Raw genomic sequence first — 25029 nt, forward strand, 5'->3', positions numbered from 1 at the left:
GAGGCCGAGGCGGGCAAATCATTTGAGGTCAGGAGTTTGAGGCCAGCCTGGCCAACATGGTGAAATTCCATCTCTAATAGAAATACAAAAAAGTTAGCTGGGTGTGGTGGCACATGCCTGTAATCCCAGCTGCTGGGGGAGGCTGAGGCAGGAGAATCACTTGAACCTGGGAGATGGAGGTTGCAGTGAGCCGAGATTGCACCACTGCACTCCAGCCTGGGTGACAGAATGAGCCTCCATCTCAAAATAAATACATAAAATAAAGAAAAGTGATTACCATTTGAAAATATAAAATTATCGTAATTAAAATATAACACCTAGACAGGAAAATGCACATACTCTAACAGTATAGCATGATGAAGTGTTACAAACTGAACACTCAAGGGTAACTAGAACCCAGTTTAAGAAACAAAACATTTATCAGCCTCTAGAGAACCCCCCATGCCCCCTTCTAGTCACTATCCCTAATCAGTTAAAGCCATCCTAACTTCTAATGCCATAGATTCGTTTTGTCTGTTTTTGAAATTTATACTCATGGGATCATCTGATCGGTGTTTTGTGTCTGGTTTCCATTTGTTCGGCATTGGGTTTGGGCTGTGGGGTAATCCCCCCATCACCGTTTATTGATTTATTCCACTGCTGGCAGAAAATTGCATTGTGCTCAGTTGTTATCTTTTGAGTAGTGCTGCTATGAATATTTGTGTATGTTTCTTTGCTTTTCAGTTGAGTATACATCTAGGATATGCATGTGTTCAACTTAAATAAAACTCTTTTCTTTTTTTTTTTTTTTGAAACGGAGTCTCACTCTGGCACCCAGGCTGGAGTACAGTGGTGCGATCTCAGCTCACTGCAACCTCCACCTCCCGGGTTCAAGCGATTCTCCTGCCTCAGCCTCCAGAGTAGCCGGGATTACAGGCACATGCCACCACACCCAGCTAATTTTTGTATTGTTAGTAGAGATGGGGTTTCCCCATGTTGGCCAGGTTGGTCTTGAACTCCTGACCTCAGGTGATCCGCTTGCCTCGGCCTCCCAAAGTGCTGGGATTACGGGCGTGAGCCACCATGCCCAGCCTTCCTTGTCTATTTAATTTTGGCCATTCTAGTGGGTCTGCAGGGTTATCTTATTGGTGTTCAAATTAGCATTTCCCTAAAAACTAATGATGGGGAGCATCTTTTCACATGCTTCTTGGCCATTTGCATATCTTCTTTGGTAAACTGTCTATTCAAGTCTTCCTCATTTTGTTACCCCCATCATCATTTCCACAGTCCCTCCCTCTGCCATCTGCACCCTTAGCACCTTTATGTTTGGGGGACTGGAACGTCTCTAAACTGGTCCCCCTCAGTCCGGTCCCCCTCACTTCAGTGGCTACTCCATTGTGCCAGACAAACCTTCCTGAACACAACATCGCACACGTCACTCCACTGCCCTGAAACTTCCTACGGCTCCCATGCCTGTGAGGACAAACCTCAGCTTCTCGGTATGCCTTTGTGGCACTCCAGCCCCTGGTCCCAGCCTTTCTCTCCTGCCTTCCTTTGCCTTTCCCACCAATCTCTCAAACTCTACTCCTGGCCCACGCCTTGAGGACCCAGAATACTTGGTTCTCTTCCTTCTCTCTGAGGTTTAAGTAGTCTGTTTGCTGTTACTGTCATTGTTGTTTTAAGACAAGGTCTTGCTCTGTCGTGCAGGCTGGAATGCAATCATCGCTCACTGCAGCCTCCAACTCCTGGGCTCAAGTGATCCTTGAACCTCAGCCTTCCAGAGTGTTGGGAGTATAGTTGTGAGCCACCATGCTAAGTCTGTTCTAAATCAAGTCTGCCTCTCTCCTGGGAGGCTACCAGCCAGCCCTACCCCACAGGGATCCCTGCTCCTCTGAGCTCCTCTGAAACATGTTCTTTCCTCTGGCGCTCAGCATTTACCTCTGTCCAGTACCACTTGGATATCCAGGAGGGAGCCAGGGCCTGGAGAGGAGCTTCTTGGTGCCAGGAAGTTCCTGGCATATATGATAAAAATGATAACATCTCCTTATAAGCTTAAAATATGGGATATTAATATCACGTATGCTTTTACAACTTATACATATCCCCTCCTCGAAAACTGTAGTATGCTAGAGAGGGAGGGATTTGACGGTAGAGTGGGAAAGGGAGGGAGGAGGGCGACTCTTCCTTATCTGTCTTAAGAATCTCTTAAGATGGTGGCTCATGCCTGTAATCTCAGCACTTTGGGAAGCCGAGGCGGGTGGATCACGAGGTCAGGATATTGAGACCATCCTGGCTGACACAGTGAAACCCTGTCTCTACTAAAAATACAAAAACTAGCTGGGTGTGGTGGTGCATGCCTGTAATCCCAGCTACTCGGGAGGCTGAGGCAGGAGAATCACTTGAACCGGGGAGTTGGAGGTTGCAGTGAGTGGAGATCGCGCCACTGCACTCCAGCCTAGTGATAGAGCGAGGCTCTGTCTCAAAAAAAAAAAAAAAAAAAAAGAAAATCTCTCATGAAGACCATTGCATTTGGAGAAGCTCCTGGATTCAGCTCTAATTCTGCCATTTACTAACTGTGGAGTGCTGGGCGGATCAGTTCATCTCTTGGGGCCTCCGTTGATTAAATGAAGATGATGCCATCCTATTTTTTTTTTTTTTTTTGTATATGGAGTTTTGCTCTTGTCCCCCAAGCTGGAGTGCAATGGTGCGATCTTGGCTCACTGCAACCTCTGCCTCCTGTTTTCAAGCGAGTCTTCTGCCTCAGTCTCCCGAATAGCTTGTATTACAGGCTCCTGCCACCACGTCCAGCTAATTTTTGTATTTTCAGTAGAGCCGGGGTTTCACCATGTTGGCCAGGCAGGTCTCGAACTCCTGACCTCGAGTGATCTGCCTGTCTTGGCCTCCCAAAATGCTGGGATTACAGGTGTGAGCCACCGCGCCTGGCCTTAGATGATGCCATCCTTGAGGGATGTGGGGAATCCACAAAACCTCATCAGTGTGTGAAAGTCAATGATAACCTGCGGGGCAGGCATATGTGCACGTGCACTTGGTGAGAATTGGTTTATTAAATTGTCAGTCCCTTAGAATAGTGAGCTGGTAAATAAATCTTATTCTTTGATAAAGAATTAAAGGAATAAGCTCATACGAATTCATGATTAGCCAGGCTTAGTGGTCCCCGTGTGTGCCTGTAGTCCCAAGCTACTCAGGAGGCTGAGGGGGAGGATCACTTGAGCCCAGGAAATCGAGGCTGCAGTGAGCTGTGATTGTGCCACTGCACTCCAGCCTGAGTGATAGAGCGAGACCCTGTTTCTAAACAAAGAGAGAAAAAAAAGAATTCCTGAAGGAAAACACCAGGAAGGAGTGAAAAGGAATCAATGTCATTAGGATCCCTGACTGTCTCTCCCTTACCCCCCCACCAACTTCTCTTTCCTAGGGGTCTCCTGCTAAAGATGCCACTGTCCTCACCATACCAGATCCCTTAAGTCATGAAACTGGGAGTAAGTAAAACAAAAAAGAAAAGAGAAAGGGTATTCAGAAGCAGGGAAGAGGAGTTTGTAGAGGACAGAGGCTTATCCCCTGAGGACCAAGGCCATCTCCAGCAGTGCGGGGTGGGGGCCTGGGCTGATGGGAAGGGGATGTGACAGGCGTGGCTCCCACATCTCAGAGGGCTTGGCTGAGGCCCTGGCCCTGGGTTCAGGCCTGGGCGCTCTTGAGGGAGTGGAATGGCAGCGGGACCCGGCTGGTCTGCCTGCCCACCCAGAATGATGACCTCTGGATGTATTTTCCCTGTAGCTACCCGTCTCACCCAAAACATTATTGGGCTGAAGAGCCAGCTCCCCTGGGTCACCTCTGCTGAAGCCATACTCAGAGGGGACCTCTCACTCCTTGACCCACGGGGAGGGGGAGTGGGGAGTCCTTGAACTTTCTGCCCTAGGAATTCCCAGATGTTTCTGTGCCAAGCATTGCCCTAGGTACTGAAGACAGAGCTTGGGCAAAACGAGGACGTCTCTACGGCACTGAGGGTCCCGTCTGTTGGCAGAGACAGACGACAGCATGTGTCATGTGTGTCACGTGCGAGGGGAGCTGCTCAGTGCCACTACGAATAGTCAGGGTCGAGGGAAGAGAATGCTCGGACAGACCTGAGGCACCGAGGGAACTCAGGGAGTTATTTGAGGTCGGGGGTCAGGGAAGGCCCTCGGGGCGGGGCGGGGCGGGGCGGGGATGGGGGGCGTCTCCACTGGGGTCTCCGTGCCCCTGACGCCTCCGTCCCTACTGCCTGGGGCTGGGTCTCACCGCAGGGTCGCCTCCCCGCCTAGCCACTCCCAGCGCATCGGCCTGGCTCCTCCCTCCGCGGCGGTTCTGATGCCGCCTGCTAGGGTCGCGCGCCTGAGCCGGGCCTGGGTCGCCAGCGCCCGCAGCAGAGGAGCCAGGGTGTCTCGCACCTTGACCCCGGGGGCGGGTGTCCCCAGGCGGCGCGTGACTCCGCCCCGGCCCGCCCCGCCTCGCCTGCGCCGCAGACACACGCCCCAGTCCTTCAGTCCTCCGTGCGCGTCGGGCCCGAGCCCACAGAGCCCATGGAACTCACGGAGCCCATGGAACCGGCGCGGAGCGCGCCCCGTGGGGGCGAGGCGCTGCTGCGGGAGCTGGAGGTGCTGGTGCAGGACGTGGTGAGGACGAGCTCCTGGTGGGAGCGCCACGGCGTGGACTGCGCCATCCTCGCGCTCAGCCTCCTCGCCTTGCCGGCCGGTGAGGAACGCGGGGACCCGGCGTCCCGGCCGGGCTGCGGGTGGGGGCGGGGTGCGGCGGAGGTGGCGGCGCGGGGTCTGCCACAGCAGCGGTGGGAGTGCAGCCGTGCGGAGTGGACTGGCGGCGGCAGGGAGGCGGAGGTGGTCGGGGCCCCGCACCCAAGGATGGAGGGTCACACCCCGAACCTGAGAGTCTGGACTGGGGTGTTCTGCCCTGTGTCCCCTAGGAGCGGGGCGCAGGAGGAGGGAGGGGGTCTGATGGCAGGAGGGTGGTGGAAGGGAAAGTTGAGAGGAGCGGGGGAGTGGCCGGGAGTGATGAGGTGCCCCCCCCACCCCCGGGAAGGGAGACGGTGTTCTTTGGGGACCCAGGTGAGTGGGGAGGGGGTGGGAGTTTCCCCTGGACCCTTCCTGGTCTGGAACACCCATGGTACCTGAGGCCCCAACATTGCTTTGGCTGGGGGCCCAGGACCACGCACGGGAGAGTCAGGACCAGGCACGGGAGAGTCAGGACCGCTGGAGGGGCAGTCCTGGTTCCCCTCAGGCCACAGCGGGACCTGCCTCACTCCGGCCAGTGGCAGCCCCCAGAGCCTAGCCCACTTTAGCCTGGGCTCCCAGGGTAAGGGGTGAGGTATTTGGGCCCAGATCACCCAGAGCTAGAGAAAGACCCGTCTCCTTCCTCCTCTCCACGCAGGGTTCCTGTGCCTGCGCTGGGAGAATGCCCTGGTCTTTGCATCCGGCATCACCATCTTGGGTGTGTGCCACTACACACTCACTGTCAAGGGCAGCCACCTGGCCACTCATGGGGCCCTCACCGAGTCCAAACGCTGGAGCAAGATCTGGCTGCTTTTCTTTGTGGAGGTGAGCCTGGGAGAAGGAGGAAGGGGGCAGCTGCTGGGACCCGTGTGGCAGCCTCATTCTTCTGTTCGAGCATGCGGGTGTGTCCAGCTGTGCCTGTGCCCACGGGGCCAGGCCGCCGCAGCTGATGGTATGCCGGTCCACTGGTGCAGTATGCACTACAGCGTGTCTGAGGACTTCTCCAAGCCCTTGAGCGGGTCTTTGCACCCCATGGGTAGAGAATTGTAGGACGAGTATGCCACTGTCTTGGCCCACAGTTACAACCAGTGGGGACTCCAGATTTTGCAGTCAGGGTTTAAAATGTGACCCACAGACAGAAAGGGAGGGGGAGGAGGGGCCCAGTGTCCACAAGGGGCAGCGTCCTCACTCCGGATGATGCTCCTCTGATGCCTGGCCATGGCCTAGCCTTCCTGAGAAGCCCCCTGCTCCCCGGGGTCAGCTCCAGGAAGTACCTACCTCACCTGACCCTTGCCCTCCCTTCTTCCACCCCTTCCCAGTTCGACCTTGGCCTTCTTACCTTCTGGCAAGCCCAGGAAGGCAAAAGTTTCGACCGGCTTGTCTTTCTCTCTTGACTGGTCTCCAGGCCTCCCCAGTTCCTCTGCTGAACTTGCTCCCTCCTCCTTTCCAGGGGGACCGTCGCCTGGCCACCCAGGTGATGGTTCCCCTGAATAAATGAATGGCCACACCTTATGAATAAATAGGAAAGCTGGGACCAGAAACAGTTCTTTTCTGGAAGGACTGGTCGTTGTGATCAATTAACTCAATTATTAAGTTTTTATAAAGTTATATAACTTTATATAACTGTCTACGCACACATATATCATCACTATCCACTCAGCTGAGTGGATGAAGCATTTCTCACCTAGCACTATCCCCTGCTTCTTCCCCTCCCCTGCCCCTCTCACCAGCACACACATCAAAGTGCTGAAGACAAGAGGAACTGACAGGCTTCTGATCCTCAGGGTCAATTTCAAGACAATTCCTTTCCCACGGAGCCCTGAGCATTGGTCCCGGCCAGACTCTAAGACACGGGCCAGGCTCTGGAGTCTGGGTCAGCTGCCCGCCAAGTTTGTAATCCACAGACAGGCAAGGGAGACATTGGGCTGTGCTGGTGACATGGACTGTGTCATAATGCTGGGTCACAGGGGCAGAATGAGCTATGTTTGGATTTTTTTAAAAAGCTGTACTGAGGCTGGGCGCGGTGGCTCACACCTGTAATCCCAGCACTTTGGGAGGCCGAGGCAGGTGGATCGCCTGAGGTCAGGAGTTTGAGACCAGCATGACCAACATGGTGAAACCTGATCTCTACTAAAAATACAAAAATTAGCTGGGCATGGTGGCACGCACCTGTAATCCCAGCTACTCAGGAGGCTGAGACAGATCAAGACTCTGTCTCAAAAAAAAAAAAAAAAAAAGAAAAAGAAAAAGAAAAAGCTGTACTGAGTACCAGGAGCCTAGAGGCAGCTGAGGATGAGGAACAGGTACTGAGACTTTGGGACTGCTTGGCTGTAAGGGATTTATTGCACAGAGGTAACCTAGTGGTTCTCAAACTTCGGTGTGTAGCAGAATGATCTGGAGGCCTAGGCTTGCTGGAGAAGAGGACTCGGGCCACTGTGTTTTTACCAAGTTCCACAGGTGAATCTGATACCCACCAAAGTGTTACACCCACACAATAGCTATCATGTGTGCCAAATGAATGCAGGAGGCCAAGGACGCCTCCTCTGAGAAGTCTTCCTGGGCTTCTCTACTGGAGCGCTCCACTGGAAACCCAGCACGCTTGAGATACTCAGATAGCCTCAGTGCTGCATTCTGCTTGTGAATGCTGTCTTGTTCCCGTAAGCCCAGTGGCTTCATCTTTGCCTCTTTGACTCTTCAGCTCCTGGCACAGACTTGAGCTCTTGGCAATATTCTTCCATCAATATTTGCTGATGATGACCCTGCAGTTGTCTAGGGAACCAGGTTCAGGCCTGCAAGCCCCCTCGAAGCTGGGGAGGAAAGGCTTGGCTCCCGCTTCATGTCGTGACACCTGCCTGGTGGACTGCAGTGGGCTGAGGAACAGGGCCCGAGTAGTTTATTACTCAAGCCTCCGACTGACCTACGTGGGATGCGTCTTGAGTTTTTCATCCCACAGGTGCCCTCCAGCTACCCTCTGGGGAGGGTCCAGTTCCAAGTGTGGGGGAAGGGGCAGACCAGTCTCCCTAGTCTGGCTGACATTGGTGAGGCAAGTGCACTGCTGGAGGAGGGTGCTGGTCTTGTCTGCCACACAGGGTGGCGGCGAGGACAGTGGGGCTCACGCCTGTAATCCCAGCACTTTGGGAGGCCGAGGTGGAAGGATCACTTGAAGTCAGGAGTTCAAGACCAGCCGTTGAAGCCATGGTTGAACTCCCAGCCCCACTGGCTGCCCTGACCTTGAGCAAGTTACTTAATTCAACATCTAAGTGTCACTTTCCTCACCTAATAAACAGGAGAAATAACACGACCTCCCTCATGAGGCCAGCATGTGGATAAAATGAAACAGTGCAGACCTTAACGGAGGGCCTGGTCCTGACACCCTCCACCAGTATGATCTTCACTTTCTTTCTCTGGAGTTAATGTGGTCAGCTGCAAGGAAAGGGTTAGCAGTTGTTTGCTTTGTCTTTTTTTTTTTTTTTTTTTTTTTTTTGAGACTGAGTCTCGCTCTGTTGCCCAGGCTTCAGTGCAATGATGCAGTCTCGGCTCACTGCAACCTCCACCTCCAGGGTTCAAGTGATTCTCCCGCCTCAGCCTCCCTAGTAGCTGGGATTATAGGCACCCGCCACCATGTCCAGCTAATTTTTTTTTTTTGTATTTTTGTAGAGACAGGGTTTCACCATGTTGGCCAGGCTGGTCTTGAACTCCTGAGCTCAGGTGAGCCACCCATCTCGGCCTCCCAAAGTGCTGGGATTATAGGCGTGAGCCACTGTACCCGGCCTTTTTTTTTTTTGGTTTGTTTGTTTGTTTTGTTTTTGTTGTTTTTTTAACTGCAAGTTTGCAAAGCTCAACAGGGCTGTGTATATGTTGGGGCGTTGGGTGCTGTGTCATCTGGGCCTCTGCAGGGCGCAGAGGACACGTTCTTGATGCCTAGGACCTCAGAGGATGCCCCGAGACCCTTCCTGGATTTCTGACTCTCCTCCCATGTCTTGGTGCCTTCTCTCTTAGGATCCTTCCTTGTGGGATATCTGTGCTTTTCCCAAACCTTGACGCTCAGGAGACATCTTCATTGCAGAATAATGCAGCCATAGGCCCTGGGCTCCTGTTGGTGTTTGGCAAATGCTGCAGCCTCAGGCATTAACTGAGTATCATTGGCGGTCCCAGGTGCCCAGCTTTTGCTGGGATTGTCTCAGGGTTTACCAGCTCCAAGCTGGGCCATTGGATCTGGGGGAGGGGCAGACAGGTTGGAGGGGGAGGCTTCCACTCCAGGCTGTTGTTTCTCTCCTAAACTATCCAACCTCCGAAGACCCATTTGTGTTCCACATAGGAAAGTTCTATCCCTCCTGGTAGCCTAACCCTGACCTTCTCTCCTGCCACTGATAACCTTGGTCTTACCCAGTGAGAGTACCTGCCCAGCCCTGTCCTGGGTCACCATGGGGACTGCCAGGCGTATTCTCAGGGACTGCCAATGAAGGGCACTGTACCATGCTCAGATGGCCACGGGAAGGTTGGGGGCAGTGTGGGGTGGGCAGACCTCCCTAATTTAAGCCCCGAAGCTTGGGAAAGATTAACTCCTGAAAGGACTCTCCTGCATGTCACTCACAAGCCAAGATGCTCCCCTGAGTGGGAGGGAACAGGCCCTGCCAGTTCCGAAGCTCCAGTGTCTCCGCTTCAAATCCTCCATGTGAAGTCGGCTTTGTGCTGCAGGCTTGGAGCCACAGCTGCTGGACCGGAGCTCTGCCCTGGGGGAGGGGCACCTTGTAGGAGAATGTCATCGGCTTCCTTCAGGGCTCTTGTGGGGGTGGAAAAAGGGCCAGGAACCCCCGCCTAAGTCGTGATCCTGGAACGTTCTCTCCTCACAGGCGTTCAGTGTGACCATTACCCTCCAGGCCGTCTCTCCAACCTTCTCTCTGCCTGTTCCCACGCAAACCTCGAGAGCTGTTGCCTAAGTTCAACTACGACTTCTTATTTTTTTAATTTTTAGTATTTATTTGGAGAGAAAACTCAGATTTGCCGTACAAAATATACTTTTGTAAAAGTTTTTTTATTTTTAAAATAATTATAGATTCACAGGCCTTGCACAAATAGGACAGAGAGGTCTGGTGTAGCCTTCATCCAGTTTCACTCAATAGTTACATTTATCTAAGTGTCATTCAATATCAAAACCAAGGAAACGGACATTGGTACTCTGCGTGTGTGTGTGTGTGTGTGTGGTGTCTCAGCTCCACCTACACCATGCTCCAGTAGATGCTGGGGACATAACTGTGAATAAGACCCCGTTCCAGTTCCCCAGGGACTCAGAGTCAAGTGCAAAAAAGACACATACAAATGACATCAAAATAATAAAAAACCCTGGCCGGGCGCAGTGGCTCACGCCTGTAATCCCAGCACTTTGGGAGGCCGAGGAGGGTGGATCACAAGGTCAGGAGATAGAGACCATCCTGGCCAACATGGTGAAACCCCGTCTGTACTAAAATACGAAAAAAGGTAGCCGGGCGTGGTGGCACGTGCCTGTAGTCCAAGCTACTCAGGAGGCTGAGGCAGGGGAATTGCTTGAACCCGGGAGGCGGAGGTTGTGGTGAGCTGAGATTGTGCCACTGCACTCCAGCCTGGTGAGAGAGCAAGACTCCATCTTAAAAATAAAAATAATAATAATAATAAATCCTGATCACACTAGCTAAGGCTTACTGGCTGCTTCCTGCATCCTTTTTGTAAATTACCTCATTTCAGAGTCACACCTCCCTATGAGGGTTAAGCTACTGTTACCCTCACTTTGTAGATGAGGAAACACTGATCTGGGAGTTTAAGCCACTTGTGCAGTGCCACGCCAGCTGGTAGGTGACTGGGGCAGGCAGAATGTGATGAGGGCATTGACCAGGGTGGAGTGAAAGCTCTGAGAGCTCAGGGTGGGAAGAGCAGGGCAGGGACATTGGACAGTGTCTGGAGATATTTTTGGCTATCAAGATGGGGGTGTGGGCCAGGCTCAGTGGTTCCCACCACCTTGGGAGGCCAAGGCAGGAGGATCGCTTGAGCCCAGGAGTTTGAGACCAGCCTGGGCAACGCAGCAAGAGCCTGTCTCTACAAAACAAAACTAAAATTAGCTGGATGTGGTGGTGTGCACCTGTAGTCCAAGCTACTTGGGCGGCTGGATGCTGAGGCAGGAGGATTGCTTGAGCCTGGGAGTTCAAGCCTTCTGTGAGCCAAGATTTTATCACTATACTCCATATACTCCATACTCCAGCCTGGGCAACAGAGTAAAAGTCTGTCTCAAAAAAAAAAAAAAAAAAAAAAGACTGGGGTGTGTGAGCGTGTGCATGCTACTGGCATCTAGTGTGTAGAGGCCAGGGACATTGCTAAATGTCCTACAGTGCACAGGACAGTCCCTGACACAAAAAGTGCCTGAGTCCCAAATGTGAATCATGCAGGGCTGAGAAACTCCAGGGAAGGTTTCCAGGGGAGATGCTATCAGTACAGAGTTGGCCAAACTAAGGAGCAGGAAGGTGGCTTCAGACAGAACAAATGTATGGACAAAGGCTGTGGGAAGCAGCACAGTGCGTGAGGGACCCTGAGGAATCAGGGGTCACCAGAATCCAATGGGGACCCTGGAGAGGGGAAAGGGGGCGTATGGCAGGCAGAGGACCTGGAACTTTGTCTTGTGGCCAAAGGTGGTAGTCTAAGTTGGTAGTTTTCAAAACTAACTTATTTTTCGAATAGGTAATGTGTTTACATGATTCAGAATTCAAAAAGCATCGGGAGAGGTCTTTGTCCTACCCTTTTCTGCAGATGTCCCATTTCCTCCTGGAAGATGATGGCTGGAGGTTATCACTCTCTTCTTCTACGTTCTCCTCTAATATTTTCCTCTTTTAGTTTTTTTTTTTTTTTTTTTAGACAGGGTTTCACTGTATTGCCCAGGCTGGAGTGCAGTGGCATAATCTCGGCTCACTGCAGCCTCCACCTCGTGGGTTCCAGTGATTCTCTTACCTCAGCCTCCCAAGTAGCTGGGAGTACAGGCATGCACCACCACGCTCTGCTAATTTTTGTATTTTTAGTAGGGGTTTCCCCATGTTGGCCAGGCTGGTCTTGAACTCTTTTTTTTTTTTTTTTTTTTTTTTGAGACAGAGTCTCGCTCTGTTGCCCAGACTGGAGTGCAGTGGCGGGATCTCCGCTCACTGCAAGCTCCACCTCCCAGGTTCATGACATTCTCCTGCCTCAGCCTCCCAAGTAGCTGAGACTACAGGCGCCCTCCACCACGCCCAGCTAATTGTTTGTATTTTTAGTAGAAACGGGGTGTCACTGTGTTAGCCAGGATGGTCTCGATCTCCTGATCTCGTGATCCGCCCGCCTCGGCCTCCCAAAGTGCTGAGATTATAGGCGTGAGCCACTGCGCCTGGCTGGTCTTGAACTCTTGACCTCAAGTGATCTGCCCGCCTTGGCCACCTAAAGTGCTGGGATTACAGGCATAAGCTACCACACCTGGCCCCTCTTTTAGTTTTTAAACAAACAGTACACTACAGGATTAAGACCATAATTATGAAATTATGATGCAGTTTTGGGTTTTAACTGTGTCACTCTACTGGATTTGAGGCAGACAAGGCAGGAGATGGGACGAAGGTGTTGGCATGGGCAGGCTGAGAGATGGTAAGGACAGACGGGCAGGGATGGGGTTCAAGGAGGAGGGTGTAGGTGGTGGTTGTCTGGGTGGTATCTGTGGGGAGAAGGAAGAGGTGCAGGAGTGGCGGGCAGCAGGAATGACCAGGATGAGAAAGAGGGATTGAGGATCGTCACAGGGGCAGCGTTGGTCTGGCAGGAGGGCTTCCGGGCTGGATCTGCGTAGCTTCCGTTCCTCTCTCCAGACTCTTGCTGGCTCCCACAGCATGAGCAGCCCCTTCACATCTGGCTTCAGAATGCTGGGGGCCTCTGGGGCTCCATGGACTCAGTAGTAGGTTTTCTAGGTAAAATACAAAAAGTCCAGTGATATGATTTTGATGTGTGTCCCACCTAAATCTCAGGATGAAATGTAATATTTATTTATTTATTTTTTTTTTTGGTGGTTTTCTTAAAAAAATGCCTTTGAGTTGCAGATCAGGTGAGTTGGTTTTGGAAGTACTGGTAGTTCTGTTGGTGTGAGAGAGACTTGTCTACAGGCAGATAAACCCAAGTTTGCCAACAAAGGCAGTAACCCCAGTGGCCAGCTGCTGCTGCTACTGCACAGTGAGGAGGAGGTGGGGCCTGGTGGGAGGTGACTGGATCATGGAGGGGTTTCTCATGAATGGTTTGGCAGCATCCCCTTGGTGTTGTCTTGGTGAGAGTGACGGTGAGTTCTCAAAAGATCTGGTCATTTAGGCTGGGCGCAGTGGCTCACACTGTATTCCCAGCATTTTGGGAGGCCGAGGCGGGTGGATAACTTGAGTTCAGGAGTTCGAGACCAGTCTGGCCAACGTGGCGAAACTCCGTCTCTACTAAAAATATATAAAGTTAGCTGGGTGTGGTGGCGTGTGACTATAATCCCAGCTACTCGGGAGGCTGAGGCAGGAGAATCGCTTGAACCCGGGAGGTGGAGGTTGCAGTGAGCCGAGATCGCACCATTGCACTCCAGCCTGGGCAACAGAGCAAGACTTGGAAAAAAAAAAGAAAAGAAAAGGATCTGGTCATTGAAAAGTGTGTGGCACCCCTATCCCCGTCTCGCTGCTCCTGCTTTCATCATGTCACTGCTTGCTCCCTGTTCCCCTTCTCTGTGGACTTCTGCCACGATTGTCACGACTGTGATCTGCCATGATTGCAAGCGTCCTGAGGCCTCCCTACCAAGCTTCCTGTGCAGCCTGCAGAACGCTGAGCCCGTGAAACCTCTATTCTTTACAAACTACCCAGCCTCAGGTATTTCTTTAGCAATGCAAGAATGGCCTAACACACATTGATAAATTTGAATTTCAGACAACCAATATTTTTGTATAAGTATATCCCAAATATTCCACGTATTTTTTGTTTATCTGAAATTCAGAATTAAGAGGGCATCCTGTATTTTCATTTGCTACACCTGTCAGTCTTGCTCAGGGAGCGTACAAGTCTCCAGGTGCAAGTCCTCAGGGAACTCTTCGGGCTGGCTCTGGGGCAGGATCTGTGTGAATGCAGCCATGTTTTAGACACCTTTGGGATGAGAGAGGGACCCTGGTGAGGGCCACAGCAAGAATAGTCCTCGAGAGCACCTTATCCTGATGGGAGTGGGTCCCGTACAGTCGGCAATGAGCCCATCAAATGGCGCTGATGGCATTCTCTTCCTTTCCCAGGGACAAGGCCCTGGGAACCCCACAGGCCTAGCATGGTGCTGGGCACCACTGGGGGTCCGACAATGCTTATGTGAACAAACAACTGCGTGAAAGAACAAATGGGGCTGGGCGCAGTGGCTCACACCTGTGTTCCCAGCACTTTGGGAGGCCGAGATGGGTGGATCACATGAAGCCAGGAGTTCGAGATTAGCCTGGCCAACATGGTGAAACCCTGTCTCTACTAAAAATACAAAAATTAGCCAGGCATGGTGGTGGGCATCTGTAATCCCAGCTACTCGGGAGGCTGGGGCAGGAGAACCCAGGAGGCGGAGGTTGCAATGAACCGAGAACCCAGGAGGCGGAGGTTCACCACTGCACTCAAGCCTGGGCAACAGAGCGAGACTCCATCTCAAAACAGAATAAAAATAAAATAAATAATCTTTTTCAGCAGCACCGTCCATTTTCCAACTAACTCAGCAGCATGTGGTCATCCTCCACCGCCCTCAGGAAGTGTGCGAGTGAAGGGTGCTGAGCCTGGTGCAGTGAGCCCTCTGTGGGGGTGTTCCGCTGGCCTTTCCTGGCTTGCAGTGACTGGTATTGGGAAACTTTTCACGTCGTTCCAGAAACAGGCAGCATCTTCAATAAAATTAGCCACATTTTCTGTCCTAGATAAAATATTGGAAGAGGCTTACATCTGCATACCATTTGCATGTATCTGCTTAAGAAACACCTTAGCGTGGCTTTTGCATTCCAGACTGACTACTCTCCTAGGAGTCAGAGTGCACGTGCTGCTGCTCAGAGCGGCTTCCGAGAATCCCACTGGGGATCCATACTGCAGAAGAGTCACCTCTAGGGAGAAGCTCTTGGCCCCCACCAGGGCACCGCCCCCACCTTGTGGACTGATCAGGGGATGGTGTCCCTGCTCTCTCAGACCACTCCTGCAGCCCCTCCTGGCTGCTGCTCCGGGCTGAGAGTGCTCAGTGTTATTAAGGAGCAGATGCTTCTAAGAGAAACACACACAAAATCATTGCATTGGATGCCGGGGTCATCACCTGCAGTGCCTCCAATCACGACAGCCTCTGAGACTCATTGCCTGGGCAGTCACTGGCAGATTGGCACTCCAGGGGTCCAGCCTCCCAGCCCCAAATGCTTTGCAGCTTCGTCAAACGGACACGATTGTATTGACTGGCTGCCACTCCGTGGTCATAGATACCCGAGAGTTGATGGTCAAAGCTGATTAGCTGGGGCTGTAAGGCAGGACAGCCCTGGACATGCAGGGTTTGAGGAGGTGGGGGTGTTCTCCGGGCTCTGAAAGGTCCTGCATTGCTCAACTGTGCCTGACACGGACCCCAGTGTCATTTCTGGTTCCCTCCTCTAGGTGTGCACAGCCTTCACTGCAGAGCATGCCACGCATGGGCACGTCAAGATGCACCATGCCTACACCAATGTGGTGGGCCTGGGGGACTCCAGCACGTGGAGGCTGCCTTGCCTCAACCGCTATGTCTACATGTTCCTTGCTCCTTTCCTCCTCCCCATCGCCACTCCACTGGTGGCTGTCGGTGAGTGCCATGAGAGCCCGGTCCGCAGTGCCCTGCATGGACCTAGTTCCCCTGCTCTCCTCCCCTGCCTGGCTTCATGGAGGCTGCTTATAGAGGAAGGCCCGATAGATACGTGCTGAGACAGCATGGCAGGGTAGAAAGAGCCTCAGACCTGGAGCTGAGTCTGGCTCTGCCGCTTACTAGCTGGGGACTATGGGCAGATAACTTAACTTGTCTGAGCCTCGGGTCCTGTACCGCCTCCTCAAGTATGGTGTGAAAGAAAATGAGGTCCTAAGTATAAAAATGTTTTGCAGGGTCTACGTGTGGTGGCTGACGCCTGTAATCCTAGTACTTTGGGAGGCCGAGGCAGGTGGATTGCCTGAGCTTAGGAGTTTGAGACCACCCTGGGCAACATGGTGAAACCCCATCTCCACTAAAATACAAAAAATTAGCTGGGCGTGGTGGTGGGCACCTGCAGTCCCAGCTACCTGGCAGGCTGAGGCAGGAGAATCACTTGAACCCAGGAGGCGGAGGTTGCAGTGAGCTGAGATCTCACCATCGCACTCCAGCTTGGGCTACAGAGGAGCCTCTGTCTCAAAAAAAAAAAAAAATGCTTTGCAGATGCCTTGCACAAATAATACTTCGTGTTATCAGCTTTGATAACAGGAGAGCTATGTCATATGGTGGAGGGAGGCAGGGGTGATGGGGCAGCTAGACCTGGGTTCAAATCCCAGGTCAGATTGGGATTTGAAATCTTGACCTTGGTCAGATTGCTTAATGTTTCTGTTTCTTTCTTTGTTTCTTTTTCTTTTCTTTTCTCTCTTTTTTTTTTTTTTCAGAGTCTTGCTCTGTTGCCCAGGCTGGAGAGTGCAGTGGCACAATCTCAGCTTACTGCAGGTGGCACACATCTGTAGTCCCAACTACTCAGGGGGCTGAAGTGGGAGGATCACCCGAGCTTGGGAGGCCAGGCTCCTCCTGAGTAGCTGGGACCACAGGTGTGCGCCACGACGCCCAGCAAATTTTGTGTATTTTTGATAGAGATGGGGTTTCACCATGTTTCCCAGGCTGGTCTCGAACTCCCAGGCTCAAGCGATCTGCTTGCCATGGCCTCCCAAAGTGCTGGGTTTATAGGCTTGAGCCACCGAGCCTGGCCTCTGTTTCTTCATCCACACAATGGGGTGCCCTGCTTTTCAGGGCTGTTGTGGGTATGAATTGAACACGCCTGGCCCCCGCCACTGCCTTAGCACGCTTGAGCCAGCAGAGAGCCGCTCCTGATGGATCTGAGCCTTGCCTGTCCCCTCCCTCTATGGCAGAGCGGCTGAGGAAGGTGGAGCTCGGGACAGCCCTGCGGACGCTGGCCCTGATTTCTCTGGGCCTTTATTCTCACTACTGGCTGCTCCTGAACATGTCAGGCTTCAAGAACCCCAGCTCAGCCCTGGGCTGCATGTTCCTCACCAGATCCCTGTTGGCCCACCCCTACCTCCACGTCAACATCTTCCAGGTGAGGCCACCCCAACCTGGGGCGCTGGGCAGCTAAGGGGAGCATTCTCCAGGGGCCCCGATCACAGGCTGGACTCTAGGTTGAGGAGAGAGGGGCCACCTGAAGGATGAGGCATCCTCCCTCTCGCTTCATCACACTGTACCCTCGCCCCGTCCTGGAGAGACCCTGCCTGCCCTCTCAGCAGTCAAGATCCTACTCATCATTCATGGTCAAGTTTCACAGGTAGTGTCAAGTGCTTCCTCTGCCAGGCACTATGCTAGGTCTAGGAAATCAGGGGTGAACAGGAGCTTTGGGTTGGTGCAGGACAGGACACAATTATGGGATTAAGTAATTAACAGCAGTTGTGGTAAGTGGTCCCCTCCCCACCACCCCCTGCTCCGAGGATCATTCGAGTTTTGGTTTCAGGTAAGAAGCAGGCTTCTCAGCTGGGTGCGGTGGTTCACTCCTGTAATCCCAACACTTTGGGAGACTGAGGTGGGTGGATCACCTGAGGTCAGGAGCCTGGCCAACATGGTAAAACCCTGTCTCTATTAAAAACACAAAAATTAGCTGGGCATAGTGGCGAGCACCAGTAATCCCAGCTACCCGGGAGGCTGAAGCGGGAGAATCGCTTGAATCTGGGAGGCAGAGGTTGCAGTGAGCCAAGATTGCGCCACTGAACTCCAGCCTGGGGGACACAGTGAGACTCCAGCTAAAAAAAAAGAAATAATAATAATAATAATGAAGTGAGCTTCTCCTCAACATAGTCAGCATGCCTCCCTCCGTGCGCGGATGCCAAGCAGTAGGAGATAAAGGCCCCTAGTGCCTGCCCCGAGAAAGATGGAGGAACTGGAGACGGAATTCCTCACGGGAGGTCAGGGCTCAGCATTCAGCTCCAGCGTCATTTCCACAGGGACGTCTCCCTGCTCCCTGCCCAGGGAAGGCCTCAGAGTAGAGCTTCCTGTACTTCCTTGTCCAGCACTTACCACAACTGCTGTTAACTACTTAATTACTTAATCCCATAATTGAGTCCTGTCCTGAACCCACCGAAGCTCCTGGTCACCTCTGAGTTCCTGAGCACCTGGCAGAGGAAGCACTTGACACTGCCTATTAAACTTGACCTTGAATGATGAGTAGGATCTTGACTGGTGAACAGAGCAGGAAGGGTCTCTCCAGAATGAGGCAAGGGCACGGTGTGATGAGACTGAGTGGTAGGCAGTTGAGAGCATTAGGGAACCATGGGACCTGAGAGGTGTGCAGGCTAAGCCCCTCACTGTTCAGATGGGGAGGGAGGCCCAGAGATGGATGAGACTCAGTGCAGAAAACAGACAGGGTCGTCATCGGAGCTGGGCCAGGAGCCCCTCTACCAGGTCCCCCCACATGGGAGGTGGGTGACACAAGAACCCTCTGGGTAGCATGAGGTCCCAGGGCACCTGGAGTGGGGTGGGGAGGTCCAGGCTGCCCGGCGTGACCCACGTGTCTGTCACAGCACATCGGACTGCCCATGTTCTCCTGGGACAACAAGCCCCGTCGGATTCACATGATGAGCCTGGGGGTGCTTAACCTGGCCCGGCTGCCCATGCTGGACTGGGCGTTCGGCCACTCGATCATCAGCTGCCATGTGGAACACCATCTATTCCCCAGGCTCTCTGATAACATGTGCCTCAAGGTAGTCGAGGGCTGGGCTGGGGGCGCTGGAATAAAGGGACTGTTAGAGGATGGAAAGGAAGATTCTTCGGCCTGGCGGGGTTGCTCACACTATAATCCTGGCACTTTCGGAGGCTGAGGTGGGCAGATTGCTTGAGCCCAGGAGTTTGAGAGCAGCCTGGGCAACATGGTGAAACCCCATCTCTACAAAAAATTCAAAAATTAGCGGGGTGTGGTGGCACACACTTGTGGTCCCAGCTGCTTGGAAGCTGAGGTGAGGACCACCTGAGTCTGCAGAGGTTGAGGCTGCAATGAACCATAATTGTGCCACTGCACTCCAGCCTGGGTGACAGAGTAAGACCCTGTCTCAAAAAAAAAAAAAAAAAAAAAAAGGTGGTGAGGGGAGGGAGGAACCTTCAGGGTTCGCCTGAACTCCAAGTCCCCCAACTGGCCTGGTCAGAGGTCACCCAGGAAGGGCAGCCCAGTGTATCCACAGCAGCATGGGTTTTAGATCGGAGATACCCAGGTTTCTTACTAGCAGGGCGACTCTGGACAAGTGAACTGAATGCCTCTAGGCCTCAGCTTTCTCTTCTGTAAAATGGGAGTAGAAGGGCTTCTGTTGACAGGCTTTGAGGATGAAATGGAGAAATATATCTGAAATGTTTGGCACATGGTAGGTGCTTGGTAAAAGGGAGCTCTGGTTTTTATCCCCCTGTGCCAAGGGGGGCTGTCATGCAGTCAGGATCCTTGGATGTCGGAGAGAAGCCACTCCTTTCTTCTGCAGGGTTAGGGACAAGAATTCTCTGACTTAAGCCCTTCTGCTCCTCCGGAGAATCTTGGAACAAGGCCGATAGGAACTGGGGGTGGGAAGATGACGTCCCTCCCTCCCCTGACGGGATGATGGGCCTGCCCACAGCCCCTGCTCATAGGCCCTCTCCTGCCCATCTTCCACCAGGTGAAGCCCGTGGTGTCCCAGTTCCTCCGTGAGAAGCAGCTACCGTACAACGAGGACTCATACCTGGCTCGCTTCCAGCTGTTTCTCCGTCACTATGAGGAATTCATGGTGCAGGCCCCACCCATCACTGAGCTTGTGGGGCTGCAATGAGGCCGGGCCAGTGCAGCCACCCTGCCCCTCCCTGGCCTGGCCCTGGCCCTCCTGCTGCTGCTGGTCCAGGGGGTGTGGCTCAGTGGCTGGTGGTGGACCTGGAAAGTGGAGGCACCGGCCAGGCAAGGGGGCAGGGGAGCTCAGGCCTGGGGTCTGGGGGCCACCTGCCTTGCGTGCTTTTCTGGGTTTTGAGGGGTGTCTGGGGGAAGCGGTAATGGTGGCTGTGCATTCTGGTCAGTCTGGACCTCAGCAACTTCATCTCAGGACTAAAGAGCTGGGTCCTTCCCCCTGCTCCATCCGAGCCTTGGTAGGGTTAAAGGGAGGTGACAGGGTGAAGAGGGATCCTGTGCAGGGGCCACCTGGGAGATAGCAGGGGGCACAGAGAGAGCAGGGTCAGCTCCCTCGGCTGGAACCTCCCTGGCATTGGGAGAGCCCCACACGGCCTTGGCTATTGCTTCCTTCAGGCTCTGCCCACCAAGGTGCCCTCTCCCTGGGGACCTCAGGGTGAGCTTGCTTTTGGCAGGCCTTCCTCGATCCTCAGCCAAAGGAACCTGTGCAAGACACTGGCTCAGCAGTTCCCCAGGCCGCAGTATCAGCAAGATAAAAGTGAGTGTGTTTTGTCGGGAGGGAACTCCAGGGGAAGTGAGGGGAGAAGGTTCCCCAGGGACAGAGTTGGGGAAACAGTATAAATAGCCAGCCAGGGGCGGTGGCTCATGCCTGTAATCCCAGCACTTTGGGAGGCCAAGGCGGGTGGATCACGAGGTCAGGAGCTCGAGACCACCCTGGCCAACATGGTGAAACCCTGTCTCTACTAAAAATACAAAAAATTAGCTGGATGTGGTGGCATACACTTGTAGTCCCAGCTACTTGGGAGGCTGAGGCAGAAGAATCACTTGAACCCGGGAGGTGGAGGTTGCAGTGAGCCAAGATTGCACCATTGCATTCCAGCCTGGGTGACAGAGCGAGACTCCATCTCAAAAAAAAAAAAAAAAAGAATAAGACTCCCGTTCAAAAAAAAAAAAAAAAAAGAATAAATAGCTTTGAATGTGACCTTGGCTAGTTCAAACAGTTTGTTCTGTGATGTTTAGAAGTGAACCTGGGGATCATCCACTGGGAGAGAGAAGAATTTGTAGGAGGGGGCTGGGGCTGGAGGGGGTACTGGGAACAGGGTCTGGAGGACGGATGACCTCAGAGAGGAATGGGAGGAGGGTGGGGTGCAGATAGAAGAGCCTGAAGTCAGGGCTGGGCAGGGCTGTGGAAGGATGGTCTGCAGCCTGGGAGTGAGGTGGGAATATAAGGAAACTACCAATGCCAGGCAGAGGAAGAGGCCAAGGTGCTGGGGGACACCACCGAGATTCAGCCTACAGTGGGTAGTATTGAGAGAGGGCTGGGAGCTGCCCGGGCTGGGAGCTACCCCAGCTGGGGGCTGGACTGGGAGGGTGCTAGAAAGTGCCCAGCTGGAGGCTGAGGGAGAGACAGAGAAGGAGGCCAGACCCATTAGTTGAAAACAGGGTCTCTCACCTTGGCACTATTGACTTTTTTTTTTTATGGAGATGGAGTCTCGCTCTGTCGCCCAGGCTGGAGTGCAGTGGCATGATCTCAGCTCACTGCAACTTCTGCCTCCCAGGTTCAAGCGATTCTCCTGCTTCAGCCTCCCGAGTAGCTGGGACTACAGGCGCCTGCCACCATGCCTGGCTAATTTTTTGTATTTTAGTAGAGACGGAGTTTCACCATGTTGCCCAAGCTGGTCTCGAACTCCTGAGCCCAGGCAATCCACCCACCTTGGCCTCCCAAAGTGCTAGGATTACAGGTGTGAGCCACCATGCCCAGTCACTACTGACATTTTATCTGGCCAGTTCTGTGTTGGGGGCTGTCCTGTGCATTGTTGGATGTTTAGCAGCGTCACTGGCTTGTACCTACTAGATGCTGGGAGCTCAAGTTGTGACAATCAAAAATGTCTCCAGACATTGCCGAGTTGACCCAGTTGAGAACATGCAAGTCATTCTATGAGCGTGTAATTGCCTTGTTTTTCAGTGAAGGCCTTGGATAGGGTGAAAGGCCTCCTGACCCTGCTGATAGGGAGACAAACTGCCAGCAAATGGGAGCCTGGGGGATGGGCAGAGGGGTGTGGCTACAGGCACAGGCATTCCCTGAGCCTTGTTCCGTTGGAGAGCCCCTCTGTGGTGTGGCCTCAGGCAGCTGCACAGAGGCCACTGGTTCTTTTATGTGCACTCCCCATTCATCTCCACCACACCTTCCTTTACCAAAGACCGCAGTTCCTTTAGATACCCTTTTCCATAGCTACAGACTCTCGCTAGTTCTGAAACAGCTCCCTCCAGGCTTGCGGTGGTAGTGGTTTCCAGCTGTTGCTAGCCTGGGGTGCTTCTCCATTCCCTTCACCCTGCTCACACCTCTGTATACAAACTCCTTCATTAAACTGTCCTCAATCACGCCTTTTGAGTGTGCCATCTGTTTCTTGCTAGAAGGCTGATTGATAAGAGTGGAGTTTTGGATCCAGGCAGCCCTCTTGGCACGAGGCAGGCTTGGCAGCTCCCCAGCCACTGCTTTGCTATATGTTATTGCTGCTCCTTGGAAATGCATTAGCAGCTTAGAAATGGCCTTGAGGTCTAGGGGTGTAATTAATCAAACTGCTAATTCTCCATTTGAGAAATGCAGTGGCAGAAAAGGCCCCAGTTGCACAGTCCTGGCTCATGATTAAAACCATCCAAATACATAACCAATGACTCATTGTTATTAATCTGGACCTGACTGGGGTATGGGCAGCAGCTGAAGGCACTGGTGCCAGATCTGGCTGTATCATGGGTATCATGGGAACAAGTCACTCGATTGCTTTGAGGCTCCATTTTCTGTTTCACTTAGGATGTGGGCTGGGAATTTCTGAGGCCTGAGAGGTGAGGGAGATGACAGGAGTGAATGAAGTATATTCAGATCTCTGCAGAGACCTAAGATCTAATCTATAGAGACATATGGGAGGTCATAATACATATGGATGATGATAATAATAGCTAATGTTTATCTAGCATTTATGGAAGTTGTCTTGACCTCATCATCTGATTTTAATGTCTACAACAAATTGCCACTATTCATATTTCCCCCAAATGTTACAGACAGTGAAAAAAAGTCCTGGAGAGATTAAATTTCTCAATGTCATATAGCTAGTAAGTGGAGGAAGAGGGATTCAGACCCAATGTTGTCTGACTCTAGAATCCATCCTCCACCACCAGATATACTGCCTCTAGATGGGGAGCCCTACAGAGCTTTTTCGATTGTATGAACTTCCATTATGTGCTAGCCAGTGTGTGAAGCCCTGGGGATATAAGAGCTGAGACTGGGTCCCCATCCTCATGGAGCTTATAGTGTAGTGCAGGGGTGGTCAAACTCTGTAAAGGACCAGACAGTAAATATCTGGGGCTTTGCGAACCATATGATCTCTGTTACAACTACTCAATTGTGCCATCAAAGCACAAATATAGCCATAGACAATATGTAAAGAAGTAAGCATGGATGTCTTCCAATAAAGTTTTATTCAAACCGAAGTCTGAATTTCATGTAATTTTTACGTGTCACAAAATGTTATTTTTTACCATTAAAAATGTAAAAACAAGCTGGGTGCGGTGGCTCACTCCTGTAATCCTGGCACTTTGGAAGGCCGAGGTGGGAGGATCGCTTTGAGTTCAGGAGTTCGAGACCAGCCTGGGTGACATGGCAAAACCCCATCTCCACAAAAAATGCAAAAATGAACCGGGCGTGGTGGCAGGCACCTGTGGTCCCAGCTACTCCGGAGGCTGAGGCCTGAGGCTCGCTTAAGCCAAGCCAGGAAGCAGAGGTTGCAGTGAGCCGAGATGGCACCACTGCACTCCAGCCTGGGTGACAGAGCAGGACCCTGTCTCAAAACACAAAATCAAAATCAAAAACAAAAACCCCAAAACCTCCAAAAAAACAAAAACAGTAAAAGCCATTCTTGTTGGTCATCCAAAACATGCTGGTGGACAGTATTTGGCCTGCAAGCTATAGTTTGCCTACTCCTGGTCTAGTGGGACAGGCATAAAACACAGTGACCTATTAGAAAGCAGAACAGCATTTACTTACCAGTGGGAGGGAGGGGAAGTGACCAGTAAGGGCACAGAGGACTCCTGGGATACTGGCCATGTTTTATTTCTTGATCTGGGTGGTGGTTATATGGTTACACCTTGTGATATATTGTCAAGTTGTACACTCATGATTTGTGCACTTTTCTGTATGTTATTATTGAATTTAAAATCTCATTAAAAACAACAACCAGTGTAGTAAGTCATGATGGGATAAGGTCAGATGCTGTGGAATGAGAGGCCTTTAACTCCTTGGAACTTGGGAGGGGACGGGTCAGAGAAAAGTCTTCTCCAAGGAAGTAATATTTGACAAGAGGGCCCATGGGGAAAAGGAAGAGGGGTTAGGCTTATTGGGTCAGCTGTGACTACGGATCCTGTCCTTATTTTTAAAAACATTTTGATCATAGACTTTTTGCATTACTTTTGACCTTTTAAAACGTTGCAGTATTATATTTATCTTGATTACTGAGTGTTTTGGAGCCCCCTTAAATTCTGAAGCCGAGGGGAGTACCTCAACTCTGGTCCCGGCTCGGCTGCACGGGGGTCGGACGCTCTGTCCTTAGTACCATACGTAAGCCACTGCCCCGCCCCGCTTTTCTTCACCTAGGTAATGGGAAAGGACGTGAGGTGGGACGAGCTTTCCAGGGTTTAATATTCTCCCTGGCCCGGCAAAGACGGGGATTTGAGGGGTTACATCGGCACAACACCCGGGGTCGAAGAAGGAGGCTGCTGGGATCCAGGCAGGAGCTCCCTTGCCCCAGACTTCCGCACTCTTGTTATTTCCCAACGGCGGGAAGGCTCGCTTGGAGGCGGACTCGTGATTGGCTGGGACGAAGTCACGTGGGAGGATTCGCTATCAATGGCAAGGGCGTCTGCGTCATCAGCGACCGACGAGAGCCTCCGAGAGGGGCGCGGCTAAGTAAAATAAGCTCCTTTCTAAGTGGCTGTTTCCTTGGGGAGGGACTGAAACAGCGATGGGGATTCGCTCTCTTCCAACTCTATGCTTCCGGGATTTGGAGGGAAGGTGAGGCTTGGGGAGAAATGTATTAAATCGCGTATACCCCGGATGCTCCGAGGGGCGGGGCTTCGACGGTGGGGCGTAGTTAAGGGCGGGTCTCTCTTTTGGGGGCGGGATTCTC

At 52.4% G+C, this 25029-nt stretch overlaps 1 protein-coding gene across 1 annotated transcript; it reads left to right on the top strand.

Annotated features, from left to right (window-relative positions):
* Window positions 1–1448: 1448 nt before the first annotated feature.
* On the top strand, window positions 1449–23338 carry FADS6 (fatty acid desaturase 6). Its single transcript, XM_019026193.4, has 7 exons — window positions 1449–1478; window positions 4356–4725; window positions 5416–5582; window positions 15390–15570; window positions 16863–17050; window positions 18519–18698; window positions 19632–23338. Exons 1-7 carry the CDS (start codon window positions 1449–1451, stop codon window positions 19779–19781), a joined length of 1266 nt encoding a protein of 421 aa, XP_018881738.4. The 3' UTR covers window positions 19782–23338.
* The last annotated feature ends 1691 nt before the right edge of the window (window positions 23339–25029 follow it).

Source organism: Gorilla gorilla, chromosome 4 (genome assembly GCF_029281585.2).
Source record: "Gorilla gorilla gorilla isolate KB3781 chromosome 4, NHGRI_mGorGor1-v2.1_pri, whole genome shotgun sequence".
Classification (NCBI taxonomy): domain Eukaryota; kingdom Metazoa; phylum Chordata; class Mammalia; order Primates; family Hominidae; genus Gorilla; species Gorilla gorilla.